This window comes from Triturus cristatus, chromosome 2_2 (genome assembly GCF_964204655.1).
Source record: "Triturus cristatus chromosome 2_2, aTriCri1.1, whole genome shotgun sequence".
Classification (NCBI taxonomy): Eukaryota; Metazoa; Chordata; class Amphibia; order Caudata; family Salamandridae; genus Triturus; species Triturus cristatus.
The window spans coordinates 856,240,642-856,268,098 of NC_140582.1; the positions used below are offsets into that span (position 1 = coordinate 856,240,642).

Consider the following 27,457-nt stretch of genomic DNA (forward strand, 5'->3'; position numbering starts at 1 on the left):
AGTTTGTGGGGTCACAATTTAAAGGCAATGATAACAGTGATCAAATCAAAATTGATTCCGACCGTATCATATGGAGGTTAGATAATGCTGGGAGAAGATGCGGACCTGCTAGAGAAGCTTGTAATACAAACATACAAACTAGCGTTTCAGATACCAAAGTTTGCCTTCCCTGCCTAAGTAAGACTGGAATTTGCCTTGATAAAACAATCACTAGCCAGGCAAGGGGCCTTCGTCAAGTGCAGTCTTTGACTGCAGAGCACCCCGAGGGATCATTGGCTAATCTCGCCGGGGCGGATATAAATCTGACAAGGGGGAAAGGTAAATTTGCCACAACCTACAGGAAAGTGTAGAGAATCTTGGTATCCTAGACTTCTGGCAACTGAATAAGGGTGACCACACCTTCAAGAAAATTGAGAGCAAGTGCACACAGCAGAAAAGCCACCCGGAGGATAAAGCTACATTGACAAAACAGTTGCACGGGTTGTTAGTAATAAACTCTTATAACATAAGCAAGGAGCAACTGTACGTTGAGGCAGCACTGTCACTACCAAGGGGAAACTGATTAAGATGCAATTTGGATGCCTTCCTATACTTATTTTGTTCCCAAATGGAAGAAGGTGGTCCAACCGGAAGATGCACTATGTCGCTTGTGTCGTCAGGCAAAAGAAACATCTATGCATATTCTCTGGGTGTGCCTCAACTTGCTAGCCACATCAGAGGTCACTGCTGGGAAAAGAGTTCTTAGCCTTAGATGTCAGAACGTGTAGGATGGCAGTTACTGAGACTTTAAATCCCCAGAACTTCATGCTGATCATTTGACTGTTGGGTTTGCTTACTCCTGAGGCGGAAGCCGGGAGATTAGCTGCCTGCGCGTTGCAAGTAACTCGATCATTCTTTTAACTGTGTGTTTGTTACATCTTTTTAAAAAAACAATATTTTGAAAACGGTATCTTCGCTTACCTGCTGCTGATTAGTTTGTGGCACATAGGGGCAGAGTGAAGCAGGCCAGGGCACGCATTTACGGCGTTTACCGGGAGCGGGCGGACATCTTGGGGGGGAATTGGTGTTGCGCACTAGTGTCTGGTCCCTCTCTCTATATCTGGATTCGCAGCGGAGGCGCGCAGCGGGCACGCCGGCGGCGCCCGTCCGCACCCTAACACGACCAGTGGCCAGAAATGCTGCCTATCCCAGGACTCATGCCCCCTTAATGAGCTACTCGACGGAGGCCCTTCATCAAAGAAGTAAGCTGACCCAAGCAAATAAATATCCTTTTAACAATTGCTCTCAGTCCGGCCTCTCCATGTTGGAGGGCCCGGCTACCTGCTACAACTGTAATTTCCAAATAACTATATTTGATGAAGTTTCCACACTCCCGGGACATACAGAAAAGTTAGGAACCATGTCCCATAGAAACAGTCTATGTAATGTCAGGTCTTTAGCAAAACACCCTTTTGAAATATGGGACATGATGACATCATATGACCCCACCTTGTGTTTCTTTACTGAAACATGGCTAGGCCCCACTAACCAGGCGATGATCACTCTGGCGATTCCAGAGAATTATAAATGTATTCACCTGGATCGGGGTAATAAAAAAGGAGGAGGAATTGCCATCGCTTTTAAAAAAGACCTTGAGGTTAAATGGGTTTTCTCGGTTTGCAATGACTACTTAGAACTAGGGATTTTTAAAGTCGCGGTTTCCCCGTCTGACACCTGGTATGGAGCCTTAGTATATCGGCCACCAGCTCAAAGATGTAATTTGTAGACATGCTAGTAGAATACCTTGCACTTCATGTACTGTCAGCAAATACCTTCCTCCTGTTGGGAGATTTTAATTTTCACGGGGAAAAAGTAGACCCAGAAGTAATTACATTATTTGCCTCCCTTAAACTCATAGGCCTCACTCAAAGAATTACAGGTCCTACCCATAATGCTGGGCATTTATTGGCGCTTGTATTTTCCAACTCTGACCGGATTCAATGTGATCTTCCAGACCCTCTCCTATGGACTGACCATTATATGATCACGATCCACATATCTCTCCTGGTTGAATCCTGTGTAAAGCGGCCCATCAAACAACCCCAAATCCTACGTAGGAGGTAGGACAATCTTACTCCTGTGGCATTTAACAAGATCTTTTCTCTTGACCAATCAAGCCATACTATGGATGTCAACAAACAATTGGAGACTTTTAATACGGCGTTGGAAGTAGCTTTCGACGCAGTTATTCCTAATAAACAAATGAATCCTGCTACTCAAAGAGTTTCGACCCCCTGTGTGAGAAGTTGGCCTGATGTATGATGTCACTAGTTCTAGTGTACACCTTATATCAGTCCAAACAACCCTTATGGTGATTGGTTGTAAAGTCAACCTTATAGACCAGCTATCCTAGTGGTAGCATGGACAAGAGCAGTCTTAGGCTAAACTCTGAATGGCATGTGAAGCCAGCTGTGATACCATATAGAATCCCTTGAATACCAAATGAAAGGACACCACAACAGAGATATATATATATATATATAAAATAAAGTGTATTTATTCTAGTCAAACCCTCAGCACTCTTTATGAGATTCGAGGTAAGTACAACACAGTCTTATTTAATCATACATTAAGTCACACAGGTAAGTAATAAAGTTAGGCCCTAGGGGCCACGCAAACCATATACTAAAGAAGTGGTATAAGGACCACTGTCACGGAAATAGGATAGGCCTAGGCAATCGCTGGGACTACACTACACTACCAACAGTTAGGAAGTGGGAGGCCCACGGGATTCAGGTGCAGAGTGGAAACACTCACACGTAACGCGTAAAAGTCAATAGAATCACTAGCAGTTAGAAATAAGCAGTTTTAGGACACTTCTGGTATAGCTAGAAAGTCGAGACTCGGAAACTAAACCCTAGGGTAGTCAATACCCTTGTGAGCACCCAAGTTACCTACCCCACGGGCTGCGGGTCCATAGGTGTGAACTTGCGTCGGGTTTCGTCGTGGACTTCTATGGATGCCTGAAGGAAAGTTGCTGACAGGCAGTCAGTGAAGAGTGTCCGGTGGATCCCAAGGCTGGGATCAAGAAGAGAGGATACCTGCAAGCAGAAGGGACAGAGTCTGGGTCACTAGCCAGTGACCACGTGGAACCTGGAAGGAACCAGGCGATGTCGTGAAGATTGCAGGTGAAGAGGTGAAGCTTGTCGCAGCAGCCACGGGTACCAGGAGACGTCGAGGACAACCAGGACCAGGAGGCGAGCTGTCCCACGAAGGCTCTTGCTGTCGGCGGCGTCGAAGTTGGGCTAGGACTCACCAAGCCTTGGCAAGTGGAACCCACGAAGAATGGAGGACTTGCTTCTGGTGCAGACCAGGAAGGTCTGGGGTGCTTCTCTTTTGCAGAGAAGCGGGAGCCAGTCTGGAGGAGCCAAACCAGCAGTGAAGATTCAAAGGTGTGTCGTCGCAAAGGCCGCTAGCCAACGGGCAAGCAACCGGACAGACGCGGCAAGCAGGAAAATGCAGAAGGGCCCCACGCAGGACTCGTGGAGTGTGAGGGGCTGACCTTCGGTGCAGATGGTGCTTGGGCTTCTCAATCCCCGGTGCACAACTTCGAGGGTACCTCAGAAGCTGCGCTGGAAGATACTCGCCACTTTTCCCAGGTAGCCGGTCCCACGTCTCTCGTCGCCTCCACGGATCTCAGCTCGGCTGTGGATCAGGGTCGGAGAAGTCTGGAAGTCAAGGCTTTGGTCGGGCTCTGCAGTCGATCCCTCGTAGAACTTCAGCAAAGCAAAGGGTAAGTCTCTTGCTGGTGCCTGTTTGCACAGGGTAGCCACTCCTTGGCCACAAGGGAGATTCTTCAGTCTTCTTCTTTCGTCGAATGTCCAGAGTTTCTGTTCAAGTTGCAGGTTGAGGATAATCTAATCTCCTGGGGCCCAGCTACCACACGTATACTAATCTGGGGGGCTGGGTTGCCTGCTAGGTCACTCCTTATGGGTGGGACCTGGGAGGGGGTGGTTACACCCCCTTCCCTTTGTCCAGTTTCGCGCCAGGCCTGAGGCTGGAGTGCCCCAGCACCGGTTTGAACTGACTATGCATGGGACACCTTGTGTGCCCCAGGCATGTCTCATTCCTTTCAGCCCTTCCTGCCCCAATACACTAAAGTCTGTCTGGGGAGGTGCTAGCACCCCCCAAGCAGGAAACCTATTGTCCAAGCCTCCCTTGCCGGGATCACTCCCAGCAGCAGGAGGTCAGACTTGTGTCTGTGGCAGCAGCATCCATTTTGTGATGCCGAGGCTTTGGTCAGAGTTAAACAGCAAAGTAGGATTTTAACATGTCTCTCCCTCTAGAAGGGGGGAATAATATCCTTATCACCGGAAATGGTATGGAGGTATTATTCCAAAGTGTTAGACACCTTACACGACATGTTTTGATAAAGCCAAACCATAGTTACCATAACCGTTTAAGATTATAAGGCACTTTAAGAGTATATGGTAGGCTATATCATAGAACAGCTATAAGGACATGGTTCCGAAAGCTGCAGACAGGCTCAGCTCATGCTAGAGCACCATCTCACATGTTACCAAGCACTCTGCCTCCAGGATTGTTAAGGCCTGCCATAGGAGTGGCTCACAGGTACACGTGTCTATTTTAAGGGTAGATATAGGTATACTATATCTAAGCAAGGGGTGATTACATGACCTTGCCCCAGCTGAGTGATCAGCCAGTTGTGTCTGATTGGAAGGCCAGACCAGGGGTGGCATAATACATGCTGCAGCCCCTGGGAGGCCTAGGGTACACCTATGCCCTGGGTACCTAGGATACACTGTACAGGGTTCAATAAGGTGATCCTTACCACTTGTGTATGTACCTAGGGTACATGGAGTCCATTTTAAAGAGAGAGCGGACAGCCTGAGACCCTGAATGGCAGGATCTCAGGCCAACTACGTCGAAAAACCAGCGAGACACTAGGCAAAATCAGATATCCACCTTCCTACACCCTAGTATTCAGGAGAATTGAAATTAGAAAGGACCAGTGGTCGGCGTCTGGAAAGGAGATGGCGCACCGACAAGACAGAGGGAAACAGAGCACTGTATAAGAAGGCACTGTCTAAGTACCACCTGAATTTAAAAGCAGCTAGACAGCAATTTATTATCAGCCAAATTGACAATGTGAGTAACTCTCAGAAAACACTGTTTAGTATTGTCCGGGATTTTGTCTCCCCTAAAGCCTGCAGACAGTCGCCCCAGGAATCCCAGGAGCTATGTGATTCTCCGTCCTCCTATTTTCGGGAAAAGATATTAAATATTTATGCCAATTTTCCTTCCTCTACTAACTCCCCCGTGGCTTTTTCTCAAATACTCCATAATCAAAATAATATGGAAGTATGTTCCTTAAATTGTTTTGAACTAGTCACAGTAGAGGAGGTTGTTAAAGCTCTCTCGGGGGCCAAATCAGGATCGCCACTGGATATTTGTCCACCCAAAATCATGGCGTCACTGGCAACGAGTTGTGCCTCTGTAATCCGAGACATATTCAATCACTCCATCATCTCGGGTACCATTCCGGCCGCCTGGAAAGAGGCAGTTGTTCGTCCCATATTGAAAAAAGTATCGGCAGACCCTCTGGTCTTGAGCAACTATCTTCCCATCTCCCTGCTACCACTGCTAGGTAAAATCCTGGAAAGCTTCATCAACCGACAGCTAAGTTTGTATCTGGAGGAAAATCACATTTTAGATCCTTCACAGTCTGGTTTCCGTCCAGGTTTTAGTACAGAAAGCGCTGTCTTGGCCGTAACAGACTCACTTAGATTAACTGTCGATCGGGGAGGATCAGCTATTTTGATCCTCCTTGATCTCTCCGCAGCATTCAATACTATTTCACACTCGAAGCTGTTGGAGAGACTCCAGGATTGTGGCATAAAAGGGACAGCCTTGAAATGGCTAGAACAGTATCTATTGGGAAGAACCCAAACTGTTATGTTGGGACCATATGTCTCACGCAAAATGCTGTTGGATAGGGGAGTTCCGCAAGGTTCTTGCCTGAGCCCCACTCTTTTTAATCAATATATGGCTCCTTTGGCACAAATAGTCAAGCATCTGGGTTTCGAAATTATCTCATATGCGGACGACACCCAGCTTATGTATACAATCGGACCTAACCCAGTACTCAACAAACTCCGTTTTGCCTCTGGAATGCTTACCATCTTTGACTGGATGTCAAGTAATTCCCTCCAGCTCAATCCAGAAAAAACGGAGGCAAAGCCAAGAACAGCTGGTCGGGCGACTGGTGGCCTAGTCAATTGTGTCACCCCCCCATTCCTAAACAGTCTGTAAAGAATCTCGGTCTACAATTAGATCAGGCCCTGTCCATGAAAGATCAGGTAGCAGCAACAACCAGCTCTTGCTATTATGGCTTAAGGTTGCTTAGAAAAATCTTTCCCTACCTGCCTATTTCTCAGTGCAGAACCCTAGTCCAGGCGATGGTCGTTAGCCGTTTAGACTATGGGAATGCCTTGCTGGCTGAAGTGGGTCAAATCCATCTGAAAAAACTACAGGTTATTCAGAACATGGCAGCACAGCTTATTTTGAACCGCCCTGCAGGCTCAGCTTCAACCACCCTGTTGAGGGTGCTGCGCTGGCAAAATATAAGGAACAGATCCTTTTTCAAGATCTGCTGCCTGACCTATAATGCTTTAAGGGGAAGAGGTCCTCTCTACCTTCGAAAGAAATTAGTCAAATACTCTCCAGACAGGAAACTCAGATCCTGCGCCTTAGATCTCCTTCAAGTCCCCAGAATTCGTCTCACGCGGACGGGAGGCAGAGCTTTTTCATATCTAGCCCCGAGCTATTGGAACAAGCTTCCTATAGCGGTTCGTAAAATCCCTTCACTGACTACCTTTAGGAAACATCTAAAAGCTTTCCTGTTTTAATCTTTTCATTTGGAGCTTGCCTCTTCCTTCCCCTCAGCTCAGTTCTCCCAGTTAGCGCCTAGATGCCCCAGGGTGAGTTGTGCGCTCTATAAGAAATCCATAACATAAGTTTAATTTCTAACAATTTTTAACAAACCGATGATAAACATTTTAAATTGAACACGTCTGTGGGTTAGAAAGGCATTTATAGAACGTTTCAATTTTGTGATGGGTTGCTAGGGACAGAACAAATGAATTATCAATACCTATCCCAGAGCTGATGTGAAGAAGCAATTGAAGGGTTAACCAGGGGACAACTATGAGGAATTGACCTCAATCCTGTTCGCTATTGGATGTTTAGCACTGATCAGTTTAAACATGGGAAAATATTTATTTCTTCATTTATTTATAAACCTATTTATGCTTGTTTACACAGGAACCGTGTCCCAATCCAGCCAGTGTTGATTGTATTAACAATGCAAAATAGAGTATTTATGGGACAGGATAAAATTATTTATTCCGTTAGATTGCACGGTCAATGTTATTTTTGCACAGTTGTGTTGAGGTTTGCACTAGGCACCTTGATAAAGCTTTGCAAGCGTACTTTCATCAGGTTGGTATGAGATGACAAGCCGCCCTAATATGCTCAAATTATTTATGCCCCTTTGCATGGTTGTGTCAATGTTTGCTCTGGGCACTTTGACAAGGTTTTGCGCACGTAACTTTAACAGGTTGATATGAGAGGACGAGCCGCCGTAAAATGCTTAAATTGTTTATGCCCCTTTGCACAGAAAGCCCTCTAGATCTGCATGTTGTACCATCAGTATGACATTTATGCTTTTCACAATATACTCTCTGCATGATCTCCCTGTACAGTTACAGGCTATAGGAAGGCCCATGATTTTAAAACTGTCAAAATCTCCACAGTTACCCTGCTGTTTGAACAATGTACTCATCTAGTATGACTAATTAGGTTATAGACAGGCCGTGGCAGAGACTCACTGATTATTAGTCTGTGTGTCCTTATATGGTAAGTCTTTAGAAATCGGTACTCCGCACCTTTGTATGATCCATTGTTGTTTAGCCTGAAGCACAGATTTACTGATCTTACATATATTATCTTGATGATCAAGCTATGAATTTTGTGTACGTTTATGGTTATTATTAACTAATAAACTAAATATGAATTGAACGGACATCTCCCAGTACGGAAATCTCAAGCAGGTCCCAGCTTTGAAAACCCAAGGCTATAGTTGTTCCCACCCATCAAGGTGTCTGTGGTGTCCGCTTTTCTTGACAACCCATACTCTGTCACGTCACTCCAGATACTAATAACAGTTTCAGTAGATGGTGGAACTTCAGGTTACCCCATTATTCAACAGGTAGGATCAGACCAATGCCATTACGCGCCTAAAACATTTTTGGGTAATTTGTGCTGGACACTTTACAGAACATATAATATCCAAGACAGTTCCATCATTGTACACCGACACACCCAACCCAAAAGCAATATAGGAAGGGACACCCAATGCAGCCACAGGAAATCAAGGGGCAATGCTGCTGTCCCACTTTTGAGCAGGTGTCTCTAATATTTGTAGTAAAGTATTTTATTCCTGTAGTTTCTACTCTCAGCTGTACTTGTGTGGCCTAATAAGTTCTATGTGACCTCTAACCAACCAGGAGGAGACTAGATTTGTCCCTGTGTACGCCAAGCCCAGAGTAAACTCTGAACTCAAGAAGATTCCTGAGCACTTTAAGGGAAAGAAAAGCTGGAGAGAATAAAACCTCCCCAAAGGGCAATACCTATGTAAGACATACATTTCTACTTTAATAAAAGCAAATATATTAAAAATATGTATTTTTAATAGGGAAACATATGGAAGATATGTTTCATCTAGCTTCAGACACAGGAAAATTGCAATTTTGATTTAACACAGCCAAGGAGGTATTCAGTCCTAGTATGAAGTACATAAGCAGTTGGTTCCTTAAGACTATTTTCCTGCTCCAAGTAGAATTCCAGAACACAGGACTAGACCTTTATCTGTAATTTCATAAACAGCTTAGTTACCTTGACTCATGCCTATTGCACTGTATCAAGAACCCCCCCCCCCTTTTTTCCGGCAAATAGACATTCAATTTTGCTTCATTTTGTCCTTCTACTTCAAAGTTAGTGGAGACCATATTTTTGTTCATAGGAAGAACTAGAATGTGACTTGGCTGGGAACTCCATCTGTATTTTTCCAGTGGCTTTTCATTTAGGGCATTTTTGCTGTTCAAATGAAAGATAATAAAAACCTTCAAGCTGCCAGCTTTATAATTTAACAATGCCAACAAATTAACTACAAAATACAGTGCTTCATACGATTTACTTTCATCAAATGTCGTTTTAATTAAATTGCTTCAGAAAACCTTCATACTCATGCTTCTGGCATCAGGAGGAATGCCACATACTGGTCTATCAAAGAATCTAATACACCACTACAAAAGCATCAATTTTCTTCTTTCTTCCTCTGGAGGAATTGAACTATGAGCATGAAGCTTTAATTTTGCTGGTGGTACAACCAAAGAATCATGAATGTGAAACTAAAAGAATGTGGGATTTGAATCTGAACAACAGAATCGCGTGCCCAGTTTTCTCTTGACTGGACAATGAATGTGCATGTGAATAGGAGCTTAATTCTGTGAGCTGCTTGTAGCCAATGAAGTTCTTTGAGTGCTGGAGTGATGCCTGATTAAATCGTATTTGGAGAAAGACTTGGTACTGGACTCTGTAGTCTATGCAGCTTTTGACAATGTATTTTAGGAGCTCCGGCATAGATCATGCTGCAATAATCAAATCTTCAAAACACCACAGCTCTGATAAGTGCAATACTATGTTTTAAATGGAAGAGACTCAAAGAAAGAGAGGGTCCTACTCACCAAAGGGACAGGACATCAAATTGACACTAGGTCTAAAATAAATTCCCTTTGAAAACAATAGCATACCAAAATCTTCACTCGCCACATTCAAAGATCAATCACCTAGAGAGTATAACAGTAGCCAAATAGCCCAATATGGAAATGGTTATTCATTAAACCAATACAATTAACAACAATAATTTAAAAGAAATTATTGCACTCCGAATATTAAAAATCACACTTTCATCAGAGAGGAGGGGGGGTTGGGGGGGTTGTGTGTGTTTTTTTGGTTGTTTTTTTTTTTGCAGGCTGCATGTTTTGGTGCAGAACAAAGTGAAGAGTTGAAATGCCACACATCGCTGTGTGCCATGCCTACAATCCACTGCCCTGGCATAGATCAGTCACTCCTCTAGCTGGGTAACCTATACCAGTGGTGAGGGTACATGTGCATGATCCCTGTACCCCTTCAGTGTCCAAGTCCATTCTTAGACATTGTAAGTACAGTGGTGCTATTAAGAGTATATTGTGCTGGAAGCTTGTCATTAAGAACTCCACAGCACCACAATGGCAACACTGAAAACTGAGAAGTTGGGTATCAAACTTCTCAGCACATGAAGCCCACACTGATGCCACTGTGGGATTTAATGAAAAATGCACACAGAGGGCATCTTAGAGATGCCTCCTGAAATACGACCAGCCTCTGGTGGGTTCCTTGACTGGTACACACCAGCCTGCCACCACAAAACATGTTTCTGGAGCCTTAGGGTGGGACCCTTCGCTCCCCGAGCACAGAAACAAAGCCTTTCCTGGCCGTAGGTGTTCACACCTCCCCAGGCCAGGAAGAGGCATCTGTGGCAGGGGAGCTTCAAAGGCCTGGCAGTAATGCGACCTCCAGCCTCTCCTGATAGCAGGAGCAGGCCCCCTTCCTGTCTCCCCTCCTTTTCAGCTGAAAGACAGGCAGGGAAAAACTAGCCAGTCCAGAAGGTGTGCCCACCTCTGCCAACTCCATCCCTCAGGTGGGGGAGGCGAGGTGAAGATGGCAGGCACTCCTCAATCAGGATTAGGGATTGTGCTCACTCACCCATGTGGGGTGAGCACACCAAGGGTGTAGTCACCCGAAGGTCAGTAGCCCCTTGGCTACTGACCTCAAGACCCTTAAACCACCCCCTAAATACAGCATTTAGGAGGCAGCCCTGAATTAAGAAAGCAGATTCTCGCAACCTAAGAAAAAAAAAGGAAGAAAGAAGACGCCCAGCAGAGGAGACTACAGGGAACAACTGACTTGGCACCAGCCCTACCGGCCCGTCTGCAGTTTCCAGAGATCCTGCGCCAAAAATTGTCTTGTCCTGCAGCCAACGACCTACAGAACCCTGGAGAGGACTTACTGCCTTCAACAAAGAACGGATCTCCTGTGAACAGCAGCTCTGTTCAAAAGAAACACCAAACAAAGTCTCCAAGCCTGCTGAGGAAAAAGAAACCAGATGCCTGGAACCACCACTGCACCCCTCGCCTACAGCCAGAGTTCAAGTGGCCCACCGGTCCCAGCTAGGTCACCCAGACCTCAAAAGACACCCCTGCATCTAGCCGCCCTGCACCCTGGAGAAAGGAACCAGAGGTGCACCTACGTCCCCGAGCTGTCCAATGTACCTACCCAGCTGTTGGTTCCTCCCGGAAGTCTTCCAGGACTGAGCCTGCAGCTAAAAGCCAAAACCAAAATTCTCCATTGAAAATAGGGCACCCGACGCCAAAACCACACCCTGCACCCAGCCGCCCATGCGGGTGCACTTTGTGTGCTAAACCGGATCCCCCGTTGCCCTGAGCCTAACACCAGGAGCTTGGCTCCCACAACCTTGTAGCCTGCTCGCCAGCAGCCACCAACCGGAGGCCCCCTATCCCTCATTGGGACTCTGCACCCAGCCGCCCTAGTGCCGCTGAGGGTGTAACAAGAGTGCATCCTTGACCCTGGGGGAACCCTTGTTCCAACCTCAGAAGCTCAACTCCAAAGAACGATTACTTAACTGGTAACCGTTAACTTCATTTCTCTCCATAGGAACCTATGGACTGTTTTTATCTGAAAAATGTTTTAAGTGTGGAGTTGATTTGTAAGGAAACATGAAAAATAACAATTGTGCAAAACTGATTTTATGTACCTTTTCTCTAGGAAACGTCCCAGTGTGATACCTAGGCATATCACACTGAGTAGAAAAAGTAATCTAAGAAGTAATCTCAAAAGTATCGTAAAAGTAACTTACCTGTAATTTTCATTGCAAGGTCGATACAAAGTATAGGTACAGCATTTCACAGTATTGCATTACCAGTAATTCAAACTGTAACCATTTCAAAGTACATTTACAATTGCATTTCAAACTGTATATATTCACTGCAAAGTATTTATCAACTTACCTGTTCCAGGCTTGCTTGGTTCTAGAAAATAAAATACCTAAAAGAATTGAATATGCTACTTACCAGTATGCATCTGTTCTTGGCATGTAGGGCTGCTGACATTCATATCTGTGCATAGATCGCCGCCTAGTGTTGGGTCCGGATGTTTGCACGTTGTTGTCCTGGAAGAGTCTTCGAAGTATCCTTGGATAGGTGACTCCTCCCCTGGACTACAGTGCCAATTGTTCTGAAGTTCAGTCTTTGAGTGTGTGAAATAATTTGCTGACTGAGTGGGTACAACAAGTGCTTAAGACAGTCCTCTGATACTGCCCTTCTGCTCGCCCACACTACCACAAATAGAGGGCGAGGTGCTATCGAACTTTACCTCTGCCTAACTTTGGGGATCCACTGGACTCTGTGCACACTATACCGCACTTTGGTATAGTATATACAGCGCTAGCTTCCTACAGGCTCACAGTTGATCCCCTGGGTTTTGATCTTCTCTACCATGACCTTGACAACGTGGCGGTAGAGCTTCTCAATGCAGACCAATGGCACCTCCTTGGAGTCTAAACGAGAGAGAGGGGCTCAATATTTACCAAAAGGAAATAGAGCACCAAATGACTGTAAAGTAAAAAGATTTTTTTCCTTTTGGATAAGATACTCATCAACTCATTCAATCACTCTACTCAATCAGAATCCCAATGTCGGGTTTGTACAACTCACTACCTCTGATGGAACACTTACACACAGAGCGCCAATTGTGTCAGAGCAAACTATTTATTTGCATCAAAAAATATTTTCATAAACATATAGTCAGTATAAAATATACATTTCATTTTTATAAAAGACGACGAAAATTAAAAACATTTTAACATTTAGTACTCTAGGAGAAAAGGAGAATAAAAGACAATATATTTTGTCATATCACAGTTAATTCAGACCCTTCATGGGCAACATAGAATAAGGATTTACTTCCCTATTTCAAAGAAATACCTTATTAATGACCTTGGGTATGATACAAAATGTTGCACCTCTAAAGTGAGTGAGGTTAAATTTAATCGTGTCTTCTTTTCAATAGGAAGAAACCGAACGGCACGGAATTGCTTTGCGATCTAAAGATAAATAAGTGCGCAAGATAGGACTCTGAGTCCACTTCTATGAATAACCTGAGAGGTACTACATAGATTCATATTGAAAAAATAAAAAAATGAAAATAATAAGGGTTAATTGGAAATCAGTTAACTGATTCCGAATCAGGGAGTTCTATTCCCCTGATAACCAAATAACGGGAATATTTTAAACAAAAGATTATTATATTTCTCAACAGCTTGGGGAACTGAGAAACACTGAGAAAATCTCTCTCAAGAGTTCAGCCCAATAAACAAGTTACCCTAGTGCGTTTGCACAGGTGAGTTTCTCAGGAATTATCGAGTGTGTGATATAAAGGCGATTCCCTATAACTGTTAACCATAAGTGTGAGTGCCAAGAATGTGTAGTGTGAATGGATGGGAACACTTACAATGCAAATAACGTTTTTCTAAACAAAGCATGTGCTTTGAAAAATTCTGTAGCTATGTATGTACATTTAGGACTAAAGTGTTGGTTAAGCTAAAATAATGATGTCCACAATGTACCGAAAGAAATGCAAGATTAGGCAGAGCAATATTGCATGTAGAAAATATGATTTATATCATAAGTGAAACACATGTTTTTATTTCTGTATTAGGCAACTAATTCTGGACAAGGAGATACAAATAGTTATTGTCCTGAAGAAGGAGGCTACAAACAGCGAAAGCCTTCGAAACGCGTCGACGCAATGTATATGTGTTAAATTCAGAAGGGGCATACCAACTCTTTGAAATAGGGAAGTAAATCCTTATTCTATGTTGCCCATGAAGGGTCTGAATTAACTGTGATATGACAAAGTATATTGTCTTTTATTCTCCTTTTCTCCTAGAGTACTAAATGTTAAAATGTTTTTAATTTTCGTAGTCTTTTATAAAAATGAAATGTATATTTTATACTGACTATATGTTTATGAAAATATTTTTTGATGCAAATAAATAGTTTGCTCTGACACAATTGGCGCTCTTTGTGTGTAAGTGTTCCATCAGAGGTAGTGAGTTGTACAAACCCGACATTGGGATTCTGATTGAGTAGAGTGATTGAATGAGTTGATGAGTATCTTATCCAAAAGGAAAAAAATCTTTTTACTTTACACCTCCTTGGAGTCGCCAGATCCGCTGTACAGTGCCCAGTACCTGGGGTCTTGGTGTCTATGTCAGCGCCGCTGCCAAATTCCTTTGTGGAAAACTAGCTGGTGCCGAACCCTGCTTCAAGGGTGGCTGGTGCTTCTGGGTGTGGGCCAGTTTGTCTAGAGTTATGGTGGTGGTGCTTCTTTCTTTCCCTAGATCTTCTTCTAGGGTAGTCTGTCACTGGAGGCCACAGACTCAGTAGAGGGAGGTCGCACTCAAGCTTTCTTACAAAGCTTTTTCTTTCGCCTCAAGGTTTTCCAGCTTTCCTCTGTGGAAACTCCCCTGAAAAGCTTTCGGATTTCTCTATCATTTTCTGACAGTCACATTACCAAAGAGTGAAGGCATTCTATGAGAAAAAAAAAATACTTAAATCCTTAAAACATGGAGAAAAAAAAAATAACGAGCATATATTTTCAGACGCGAGACATCGAATGACATTGAAAATTATAAAAATCTGAAGGAAAAAAATCTTGAAAGAAAAGTGTTTTCTAAGATCCAGCCAGAACTAGCCAGAAAAAAGAATGGAGGCTGTGAGGCAAACTGCCAATAGAGTGCATGCTCGGAGATGGAATATGCTGGCTTCTTAAAGGAACACGTTGTTTGCAACTTGTGCACTTTTGACCTGATTCGCAGGTTAGAGGTCATCTTGATTAGAGGATATCTTGGTTAGTGCAGTGCAATGCTTTCAGCTGGGTGCTGTAATGTATTGTATTTTTCTTTCTTGATTTGTGTATGAGGAAGATTTTCCCTAGAGGAAAAAGCAGTGAATGCAATCCACTTTTAGTTACTCATAGAGGTGTCACCAGAGCGTGCAACATTGAGGTGTCTATATCCAACTACAAATTTATGCTGATGCTTTAAAAAGACGTTTTAAAGGGTTCTTGCACATAGGTCGGAATGTTCTATGTTTAAGACGATCAGTGAGGATCCTTACGATGCAGATATGAGATTCTTCAGCATTCGGGTTTTTCAAAGATTTTGAAGCTTAAATAATTCCCGGTCGTAGAAATGGGAGTCCCTAGTATTTTCATATATAGCTGTAGGCAGTATTCAGATGCATTGAGGCAAACAGTAGTGTTTATTTAGTCGTGTATTCAATCCACTGCAAATTGATCAGGTTTCAGCTAACAAGGGCAATACATTCCGTGTTGAACTTCCCTTTGAGACCACCAACGCTCAGATTTTCACTGCAGTAGGGACTCCATAATTTAACATTTCCAACAAATTAACTACAAAATACAGTGCTTCATACGATTTTTTTTCCATCAAATACTGTCGGTTTGATTAAATTGCTTCAGAAATTGAATGGAGTACTTACATTTCCGATAGTCAGCCTTCAGGATACTGATGTTCACTTAAAATGCTAAAGCTCCCTGGACTACCCTAAGGTGATTGGCACAGTTGAACTTTGAAATGGATCAATATAATTTATGGATTAAGCAGGATACTATGCTAAATATAAATAGAATTTCTTGAATAGTGTTTCACTTCCGTCCGGAAAGCGCTCTGAAGTTGTGCTCAGAGAATCAGTAACCTGATGTCTCTTTTAAGGCGAGATACAAATCTCCGGTAACACCAGGATACCTATCAAAAGTAGAGTTAGTTTTCAAAGCACTTGTACATCTCAAATGTTCCTTATCACTTATATTTTTCAATTTGGTTGCGCTACAGGTACAAAAAATTTGAAAGATGGTACTAAACAACAGCCCGTTGTCCGTAAAAGAGGAGTCCACTGTACCACCCCCAGCATGGCTTATAATTACAAAATATAGGGTAATGGAGATCATAACAATTCGTAGGTGGGTGACAGATCAGGAGTCAGTTATAACACCACATGCATTATATTGTATAATAAGAAACGCTTCCCAGCTACACCGGTTCGGGCATCCTCATATCTCTTCATCCGTGCTAATGTCTATAGCTGATCTATCCATATTATTGGCATAGCTCTGAAACTTCTCAAACACCAAGGCTAAAAGACCTTTAATCATGCCTGGATAGCCAGATATGTTTTTCTTCAGCCACCGCCCACTCTTGTAAAAGTGCCATTGAGATCTTATGGCTGCACAGGTATTGATATACTTTATGGTGTTTAACCATCCAGCTAAACCCCGCACATTCCAGGTTAGTAGTAGGAAAGCTACTCCCCTGCATCCATTTAACTAGTAGCGTGTTGCAGCAAAGGGTGAGATTGTGTATGTACGAGCTGTAATACTTGCTTGCCCTCCCCTTTGACATTGTGGTCCCGATGATTACATTGTTAGAATCACGCTTCGTGTGTAATATGTCAATGTACGGTATGGACAAGGCCTGGTAAACTATTGATAAACTGAACTCCCTACCCAAGGCCTGTTTGCCAACGGGCAAAGAGACATCTGCACTGACATGTGAACATAACGAACTTGAAGAAGCAATAAAGAAAAAGAAAGCAGAACAATGAGCGGAGTTGCAAAGAAGGAGGTGAAGGCAAAGGAATAAAAGCAAAAAGAGCCTTAACGGATCAATATCAGACAGTTATCGTGCGTGGGACGTGGCGATTCTTCTTCTTGTATAGTCCTGTTCTCTATGGCCGCCATAGTGTTGCTTGCTCGTTTGGTCCATAGAGTTTTTGAATGTACATCGTATCTAGTTTGCTTCTCTTATGCAGGTTGTGGTGACAAATCCATCAATTATAACACGTGTACTGCATGTGGTTGTAGACGGTCATCCTAGTTCTTCCTCAGTTTGCGGCATCACTGCAGGGCCCCCATCTAGTATTGCAAGTCTGGAAGATGATAAGCTTGTTCTTGAGTGTTGTCTAGCTCGAGGGTGAGACAATGTTCTGCATATTTGAGGGCTTGCTCGCTCTCCTTTGCTGCATGGGCTTTCGTGGGGCACGGTCCTTGACCCTTGCCTCGATGTCTGCATTTCTTCACTGTTGGCAGGGTTCTCCTGTGGATGCCTTCGGGCGTGTGGTAAATGGTTCTGCTCTCACCAGGTTCTGTTACCCAGAATCCTTTGCAAACCTCAAAATTTGTAAGAAAAAAAACAAAATTTTACTCACATTTCTGTGGTGTAAAGCTCTGGAATCTGTATGGATCCACAAAATTCCACCCACCCCGCACTCCCCAGAGTCGTCCGAGAAAAATGGTACCTCACTTGTGTAGGGGGGGGGGCAAGTACCCGGGACAGGCAAGGGCCCAAAACCTATTGAGGCGACATCAAAATTACCTATCACAAAACAACCTGGTTATGCAAGGAGGATCCCATGAGTTTTTGGCCCTGGGCTCGGCAGCCATCTAGGGAAACCTACCAAACCCACACATTTCTGAAAAGTAGACACCCGTGGGAGTCCATTGAGGAATGGCTTGCGTGGATCCCACAACGTTTTCCTACCAAGAATGCCCTGCAAATCTCAAATTTAGCTGAAAAACACATTTTCCACATATTTTTGGGTGGAATCAGCACAAAAGTCCTACCCCACAGCATTCCCCTCAGTCTACCGAGTAAAATGATACCTCACTTGTGTGGGTGTCCAATGCAGAATTGGCTAAGTTTCCCTAGATGGCGGCGAGTCCGGGGCCAAAACCCCAGGTGCCCCCCACCCCTAAAACCAGGTATTTTTGTTATAGGTAATTTTGAAGTCTCCACAGTACAAGTTGGGCGTTTTCCTGTTGCAGCCACTATGCCTACCCACACAAGTGAGGTCCCATTTTTATCGGGAGACCTGGGGAAACGCTGGGTGGTAGGAAATTCGTGTCAGTTCGGTGATCCTACAACTTTCCCACACAGAAATGTGTGAAAAAGAATACATTTTTCAGCTAAATTTAAGGTTTGCAGGGGATTCTGGGTAGGGAAATGTTGGGGGACCCACACAAGCCATACCTTGCGAGTCTCCCCCGGGTGTCTAGTTTTCAGAAATGTGTGGGTTTGGTAGGTTTCCCAAGATGACCGCTGAGCCCAGGGGCAAAAACTCATGGGACCCCACTTGCACAACTAGGGTTGTCTTGCGATAGGTAATTTTGATGTCGCCTCAATAGGTTTTGGGTCCTTGCCTGTCTCGGGAACTTGACACACCGACACAAGTAAGGTACCATGTTTCTCGGAAGACTTTGGGGAATGCGGGGTGGGTGTAATTTTGTGGATCCACACAGATTCCAGAACTTTCCACCACAGAAATGTGAGGAAAATGTGTTTTTTGGACAAATTGAGGTTTGCAAGGGATTCTGGGTAACAACCTGTTGAGAGCCAGACAAGTCACCCCATGCTGGATTCCCCTGGGTGTCTAGGTTTAAAGAATTTATAGATTTGCTAGGTTTCTCTAGGTGCCGGCAGAGCTAGGGTTCAAAATCTACAGCTAGGCACTTTTCAAAATAGTATCAGTTTTCACTGTAAAACGTGGCTAGTCCACGTTGCGTTTTGGGCAGTTTCATGTCGCGGGCACTGGGGCTACCCACACAAGTGAGGTACCATTTTTCTCGGAAGACTTTGGGGAATGCGGGGTGGGTGGAATTTTGTGGATCCACACAGATACCAGAACTTTCCACCACAGAAATGTGAGGAAACTTTTTTTTTTTTTTTTTTTAACTAGGTTGGAGGTTTGCTAGGGAATCTGGTGAGAAGCACACAAGTCACCCCATCCTGGATTCCCCTTGGTGTCTAGTTTTTAAAAATGAACAGGTTTGCTAGGTTTCACTATGTGCCGGCTGCACTAGGGCCTAAAATCCACAGGTAGGTACATTTCTAAAAACAAGGTCTGTGTCTATAGGGCTTTCTGCCGCTCTGGGGGGAGGGGTGGGGGGTTGCCCCGTTATGCCCCCAAGGGTATGTTTTTGGGGGTGGGGGCATTGGTATGGCCATTCCGGGCAGCCCCCATGCATAAAAAAAGCCAGCATAATTGCTGGGGCCTAGTGGACTTTCTGCCGATCAGGGGCCGCTGCCTCCATTCCCACCCTTTGGGAGGGGGAGGGGCCAAAAAGCTGGTGTCAATTTTTTGGGGAGAAGTGTGGGCATTGCCATCCCCATTCTGGCCGGACCTCATACCTAAAGGAAAAAATCCTGAGGCCCAGTGGGCTTTCTGCTCCAATATGCATCCGGGGAGGGGCAGAAAGACTGTGGTAATTGTTTTTGGGGTGGGGGCATTATGCCCATTCTGGGCAGCCCCCTACATTATTAAAAAAAAAAAAAACCCTGGTGCCTAGTGGCCTTCCATCCACCCCCCCCCCACCCCGGGGGGCAGATTAGGGGCTGAAACACAAAGTTCACAGGGGGTGGGGGCATTCTTCTGTCCATTTTGGGCAGCCCCCACCCCAACAAAAAAATAAACCCCTGGTTTCTAATCGGCTTTCTGACCCCCCCCCCCCCGGGGGCAGATGGGGGGGGGGGGGGGGGGGGCAGAAAGACTGACATTTCTCGGGGGGGGGGGCACTGCCATGTCTTTTTTTGGCAGCCCCCACCCCAACATCAATAAAGATAAAAAATCCCTGGTTTCTTGTGCCCAAACAAACATTGGGGGGGTGTCAAAGTCCCTTGCCCGAGGGGCTGCTCCCCCCTCCCTGGTGATTGTGGGTGGATCCCTGTTTGGGGATCGCCCTCCTGGGGTGATCCCCAAGCAGAGATCCACTAGGGAATGGTACCATTGGAAAGGGGAGATCTCCCCTTTCCAACGATACCTCTCCCAAGTGTTTCGGTGCTCGGGGGGCTGAGATTGCCCCACGAGCACTGAAACACTTAAACTAAGTTTCAGTTTCAATCTAATGACGACTGCGCGCCATCGTCATTAGATTGAAAACCTGGTAAGGGCCTTGGGAGGTTGGGGAAGCTCTTCCCCACATCCTGAGGCCCCCCGAAAAAAAAATAGAAATCCCTCTGCTGTTTGCAGCAGAGGAATTTCGTGCCCCTGTCCTCATTACGGAATGGTTCCGTCATGAGCACCGAAGGAGGTATTATTCAGTTCTTCGCCCACCACTAAACAGAATGTGGTCGCCCTCCTTTTTCACTCTTCCGTTTACCACCCCCACGACACTAAAAACAGACAAAGCGGAGAGGTTTCTTATGGTCAACGGTGTCTTGTTGGGACGACCTTGCGCCACAGTATACGCGCCCAACACTGAGCAATCAGATTTTCTATTCACACTGGAGGGCTTTGCCACGGGGGACATAATTTTACTGGGAATTTTCAATCTTATCTGGGACCCAACCATAGACACGACCCACCCACATAGGTCAGCAGGAGGAGTCTTTAGTACGTCCCTTTATAGCCTCTCTGCATCGCTTGGGTCTGATCGACACATGGCTGGTTCTTAATCCCTCAACACAAGACTACTCATTTTTCTCCCACTCTCACAGATCATACTCTAGGATTGATCATATTTTACTAGTCAAACACTTCAGCAGTCGCTCTCTGGGGCTCATTTGCATCAGATTTGATCTCGGATCACTCCCAACTGAAAAATACTGTTCAACTGGCGGGCCCCGTGATCTAAACTCACTAGATGGTACAATTTTGTCAGCAGAGACAGGCTCCTTTGTGATGACCGGAGGAAGTCGGTTAAAGATTTTTTCCACTAATGACCTCACAGGCACCTCTCACGTGACCAATTGGGACACCTTCGAGTCAGTTATAAGTGGTAAATGTATTGCCTTGGCTACTACCTTAAAAAAAAAAAACATACAGGGGAAAGGCTTTTACTAGAAAGGGAGCTACGAGTGGTGGAAAAGGCACACAAAGATGTCCCATCTGTACAGACCCTAAGGAAGTTAACAGCAATAAAAGTGGAACTGCAGGCCATATATACAAACAGAGCAGAAGAGACCATTTTACGCCTTCAAGCCCGAGGATATGATGAGAGATAAAATAGGCCTGCGGCTGGCGTGACGGCTCAAAGCGAAACAGGAAAAAAAGAGTATGCTAAATACATAGGTCGACGACGCGGGCGTCGCACACTTCAGCAGGGATTTATATTGTTCACTTTATACAGCAGAACCCTTAACCCCTTGAGTGCCCCGCCCTTTGCCGGCCCTTTCATTAGCGGGCGGGGTTCATGACGAGATAGTCTCACAGCGCAACCGCGGCCCATGACGAGACCATCTCGTCATGGGCACTCAAGAGGTTAACAGAGCAGGACCAATCTCGCTACTTAGAATCACTAGACCTACCACAGGTTTTCCCTGCTACCAATAGTGAACTTAGCAAACCTATCTCAACAGAAGAGGTCCAGAAAGGAATAGACGCCCTTAAGCTTAAGAAAGCCCCTTCCCCCGATGGGCTGAATGCCCAGTTTTACCGAACATTTGCCTCGGAGTTAAATCCCCACCTGACAAGCCTCTTCAATGAAATGGCGGTCACACAACATGCATCTCTGACTATGGGGGAAGCTTTAACCACCATAATCCCCAAGAAATGTAAGGATCCACAATTGTTTAGATTTAGGAGGCCCATAACCCTCCTAAACCTGGACGCTAAACTCTATTCTAAAATACTGGCCAGCTGATTAGAACATGCTCTACCTACACCAATACACCCAGATCAATCAGGCTTTATTAAGGGTCGGCAGACCCATAAAGATTTGCGCAGGATAATACATTTGATTGATAAAGTGCAGAACAAACATATCCCGACAGCTCTTCTCTCACTAGATACAGAGAAGGTCTTCGACCGCACCCTTACATCCCACCCTTCGCCGCTTTGGGTTTAGCAAGTCTTTTATAGGAATGGTGCAGGCTAATTATCACACCCCCAAATCCAGAACTCTAGTAACGAAGAAGCCTCCGATTCTTTTCCACTCCAACGAGGTACAAGTCAAGGCTGCCCCCTTTCTCCTATGCTTTTCGCCCTCTGCATCGAGCCATTTGCAGAGCAGGTAGGGGCTAACCCAGATATCCAAGAGTCAAGTTCGGCTCAGATGAGCACAAAATCATGGTCTTGCTACCCATCACCGACCCTACGGCCTCGTTGCTGGCTACACAAACCAAACAATCATTTCGAAAGGGCAGCAGGATTCAAATCGTTTCTACTTAACCAGACACTGCCCCAAGCAACGATGGTAACAATCGAAGGGACGTCCCCCTTTTGTTGCGGATGCACAGGTATTGCCTACCTGGGCATTAAAATCACCCCCAAACTAACGAATGTCTAGAAGGCTAAAACACTGGGAGCAACAACCCCAGGTGCGGCTGGCACAACCAAGGACTTGCACCCAATTGAGAGATTTGTGCTATTTGGCAATACGACTAAGGGCTGCATATCATTTTTGTACTCTCTTCTTTTAACGGTGGGTCCCCAGTCGGTTCCACAACACAGATGGTTTTGGGACGCCTGGTTACCCGCCCTAATAGGGGTGAAACAGTGGGGTTCCCTGTACAAAGCCATCGTCAAATACAAATCGCTCCATGTTTCTAAGAGAAGCTCATTACAAAATCATGTACGAATGGCATTTACATCCCCAGAAATTACACACCATATTCCCAAATACCTCAGACAAATGTTGGCGGGCTGTGGGCTTCTGGAAGACTTCCGTCCTATTTGGTGGGACTGCCCCCAAGTCCAACCCGTCTGGAAAGAAATCCTGTGCCAAATTAAACAGATTCTGGGATATCCCATCCCAGATACCATGGAACATGCTCTCCTCCGGGTGCTGGACCCTAGTCTGAAATATCAGACCCAAGGGGACCGCTCCATTATGTGGCTACGTTTACGAGCAGACAAGATGGCAATAGTCGCAGCCTGGAAGAAACCCAATGGCATGCCCGGCTGTGGCAGGCTCTGGCCCTTGAATGGATGACTGACATACTTGACGTCGCGCCTAAGGATTTTGACTGCGTATGGAGTCCCTTGGTGGGTTATCTGTCAGAGGGGTTGCCTCTACTCGCCTGCGGACCCAGATCGCGAGCCCTACACCTCTTTCAGATTTAACAGACCTGGCAATACCCCATGCCACCCTCTGTCCCCCTTGGATCATTATTATGAGACACCACGAAAAAAAATGTATTGTGTTTTCCTCTTTATTTTTTTGTTTCCTTCACAGTTATGTTTTCTTTGTTGGCTCTCGAGCACAGACTGCTGACGCAACCTGGAACATGTAAGCTGAATTTTTAAGGTGCTGCAATGACGGGCCTACCATATCTGGGAATTGTTTAAAAGCAAGCTTAAGCTGATACCTTGTGGAAAAGCGGAGTTTTACTTTCAGATATCTGTAACTGTGCTCAGTTAAGGTGCAAATGTTGTATATCTTTGTAAAATCCAATAAAAAAAAAAAAAAAGATTGACAAAAAATTAAAAAGTACACCAACTGGAGCGTGAATAGCATCCTTTCTTAGAATACTAATAAAGTGAATCAGTCTGTAAGACAACACTTACCTTTGGGGGGTTGAATGGATACGTTTCTGGAATTTTTATTTCTAACTGATATCGTCCACCTTTGTGTATATACATACAGAGAGGAAAAAAAGAATATAGTTACTACAAAATTTACCCAGGCTGCTTAATTCAAAAATATTAACAATGATAAAGGTAAAGTCACACATTACATAGCATAATTGATTACAAAGCGGACCATCAGCATTTTCTTTTGAATGCTTTTCCTTTTAACAAGTTTGATTAATGTTTATTTTGGTTACAATTTACAATCACCACCGCTTTTTCAATACCTCCAACATCTAGAAATCACAATACCAAGTACGTGGGATTTGAAACTGAGATATTGAAAGTGCTATTGTAAATTAGGAAAACAGCAAAGTAGTCCTCATCAGCACAAACATTTGAGTGAGAAATTTGTCATACAGAAATCAAGATGGAGTTAGTTTTTCCATCTTGTGCTCCAATTACATCAATTATAACTTCTAAGATTGCAAAACTTATTTCGTACTATTTTAACATGTACTTTAAGTGTACTCTACCATGCCTTCAAGAGCTTTTGGGGTCTGAATGCTATGTGGGATGACTTGAGGCGTAATGATGCATGATGGGTTGAGTCAACTTAAAAGATGCAAAATGTGTTAGTTAACTTGAATTTTAAAGATGTAGGTTACTCTTAGAAATAAATCTTGGAATGTCCAAGAAAATTATGGAAGCTCAACTATTTAACTTGCTTGCTGAGAAAGATAACTCCATACTTGCAAAATCTTCAGTCAGGCTACGTTACATTCTCATGAAAACATGTTCAGTAGTCTTTGATAACTTGCAATACAAGGAAGCTTGCATAGTCTACCTACTAAGATATATATATATTTTAAAATCTTTTATTTTGATTTTCAACAAAGAGCAAAACAGTACATATGGACCATAGGACAGGTATACATTTGAAAATAAACAAAAATGGATAGCACCGCACAAGTGAGATATAACGCATTTCCGACTAAGTATGATATACCGTCGTAACAAAATACTGATTATAGAGGCAGAATCTCCATGTACATTTAAAACCGTAAGCAGACAATGCAATCGTAATCCATAATATCGCAGGTATAGCTAGTGCATACCCCGTACCCCACATTACTCTGCAAGGATGACCCCGAGTATACATCTCCAGCGTGTCAAGGCAGGCATGAGATCTCGGCAGCCCATCATACAGCAGCAGTGGTGGTGGTGGTGGTGGTAGCAACGATCCCATCATCTGCAGCACATTGAAGAAGATAGTGCTGCAGGGGTCCCCATATGTCGTTAGGCCTGGACGCTCTGGGAAGTTTCTCCGCATAGGTAGTAACTTGTTCCTGACAATATAGTAAATCAGCCAACCAGTCCTTAAATTTAGGGGCCCGCCCCCCTACCCCATCTGCAGACCACCTTTCGCTTGGCCAGCAATAGGGCTATGGCGATTAATTTCCGATATGCCTTGGGAATCTGTGCAGTATAGCCCAAGAGGGCCATCGTTGGATCACTCTCCCGTGAGATATTTATAATTTTTCCAAGCGCACCAAAAACCTGTTTCCAATAGTCCTGTATCACAGGACATACCCATGCCAGGTGTAAGAAACCCGCCCCTGCTGCGCCGCATCTATGGCATCTATCATGATCATGCAATTCAAAGCGGTATTTCTTGGCAGGTGTATAATATAAACGCTGCAGAATTTATAATGAATCACACGCAATCTACAACTGGCAGAAATTTGTGACGTTTGTGCACAGCAGTAGTCCCATTGTTCATCAGTTAACTCCTGCTCTTCGTCCCAATGTCTGCGAGCAGGACTAGGGGTCACCCGCTGTTGGGCGCGTATACACCGATATAGACCGGACACAAGATGTTTCCCGTCTGTGGATCCCAGCATTTTATGCAAGGGAGCAAGGTTTGCTGGTTCTTGAGGAAAATCCGGAAGGAGCGCTTTCATCCCCTGTCGCAGCCGTACATAAAGGAAAACATCCAATGGAGTGGGTTGCAGCCCCTGAAATAAGTGCTCTGAAGAGCGAAACACACCCTCATGAAATAGATCTCCCCAGGTAGTGACATGTAGACGTTTGCATAAGTTCTGAAAACCCGTTTCCTGTAACAGGGACACCCCAGGATGGTATGCGAGTGGCAGCCGCGATGAGTATAAGAGGGACATAGAAAGGAGTTCAGCTATACGATGCCAGGCATCAACTGTACTAGTGACTGTAGTGGGTGATGTTGTTCTTGTGCGAACAGGACCGTGAATTATGCCACTTAACGGAAAGGGCTCAGCAAGCCAATCTTTAGTGGCTATCTGCGGCATGTAGCAAGGGGGATAAATCCAATTGTATGCATAATGAGCTTGCGCACTCAAATAATAAACCTCAAAGTCCGGGATGTCAAGCCCACCCCGTTCGTATAGTTTGGTAAGAATGGCCCATCTGGGGGCGTGGCTTGCCGCCGTCTAAAGATGGACGCGGAATAGACTAGCTCTGGGGACGAGGTAGACTCCACTCACCATCCGCACATGATCCGGGACAAAATCCGACCTTGAAGGCGACCAACAGCGACCGGAATCACCGGTGTGCCGATCGGTCTGATTCTTGGGTGCCTGCGCCGCGTAGGACGCCAGAAGGACCGGGTGCGGCCTAACGGAGGAACTGAAGCCGGGGACTACCCTGAATCCTGGACCCGGCGAGAGGCGCGCGGCCCTCGGCTGCGGGAGTGCGCCCGGCAGCGGCATAGACGTCGGCGGGGGACGGTGGGGCACGGGCGGGGCTTGCGCTAGTCAGTGCCGGCTCGGCCCCCCCCCCCCCCCCGGAGGCAGTATATTCAGAAGCGGCTGAGGGAGAAACGCCCGCGGCGCTGGATCCTGCAGGTCCGGAGAGGAGGCGAGCCCAGAGAAGCTCCAACTACGGGATGGTCGTGTGCCCTGCTGATGCGGTGCCCCACGGTGTGAGAGGACAGATCGGTGAGTGAGGGCAGATCGGTGAGTGAGGGCAGATCGGGGGTTGAATCGGACCCCGGCCCCGGGTGGACGCTTAAACTGAAAGTGGCAGGGTGTTGGAGAAGCGTGTGAGGGCACCCACCTGCGGCAAAGCTGAGTCCGGTGGACATAGCGGGATACCCGCCCCCCCCGCTTCCCCCCGGACCCCATTAATACGGGCCCTTTTCTACCTGGGCACCGTGGACCTTGCTGAGAGACGCCGGGGACACTGGGTGCGACCCTGGGGATCAAATAAAGCTACAGTCGCCACCACTGGGGGACCCGGCGTTGGCCTCGGTGTGTGTTGGCTGTATTGTCGCGCGGAGCGGGCTGCGGTTCAGGCTGGAGAGCCCGGGTTCCACCGCGCCTAAAAACTATGGACGGAGTCTTGGCTGTAGAGGCGCCCGGAGTGGCTAACGGGGGTCGCCAAATCAGGTGGAGTGCCCCCCCCCCCCCCACGTGGACAGCACTTTCTAAAATAAAACGATACCTTTGGACACCAGACCCCATCCCCATATAGAAATTTGCGCGGCGGGAAAACCGACAGGCCGCGTGTGGAGGTAAGCTCCAGCGGCGGTTACCGGCTGGCGCAGAGTAATTCAGGCATAAATGGGGGGCAAGGACCAGCGTACGGCCTCCCAGGGCAAGCTGGACAAGTACGCCTATACGAAAGACTCAGCGGACCGCAGAGAGGTGCCAGAT

The 27,457-nt window shown here is 45.5% G+C and overlaps 1 protein-coding gene across 3 annotated transcripts in view; it reads right to left on the reverse strand.

The window, feature by feature from the left end:
* UBE2K (ubiquitin conjugating enzyme E2 K) overlaps positions 1–27,457 on the reverse strand; it is a 231,459-nt gene that overhangs the window by 118,372 nt on the left and 85,630 nt on the right. For all 3 annotated transcript variants that reach the window (XM_085642239.1, XM_085642240.1, XM_085642238.1), the window contains one exon: positions 23,763–23,821. In XM_085642239.1, coding sequence (XP_085498365.1) covers positions 23,763–23,821 — 59 coding nt within the window. The remainder of the gene's footprint in view (positions 1–23,762; positions 23,822–27,457) is intronic.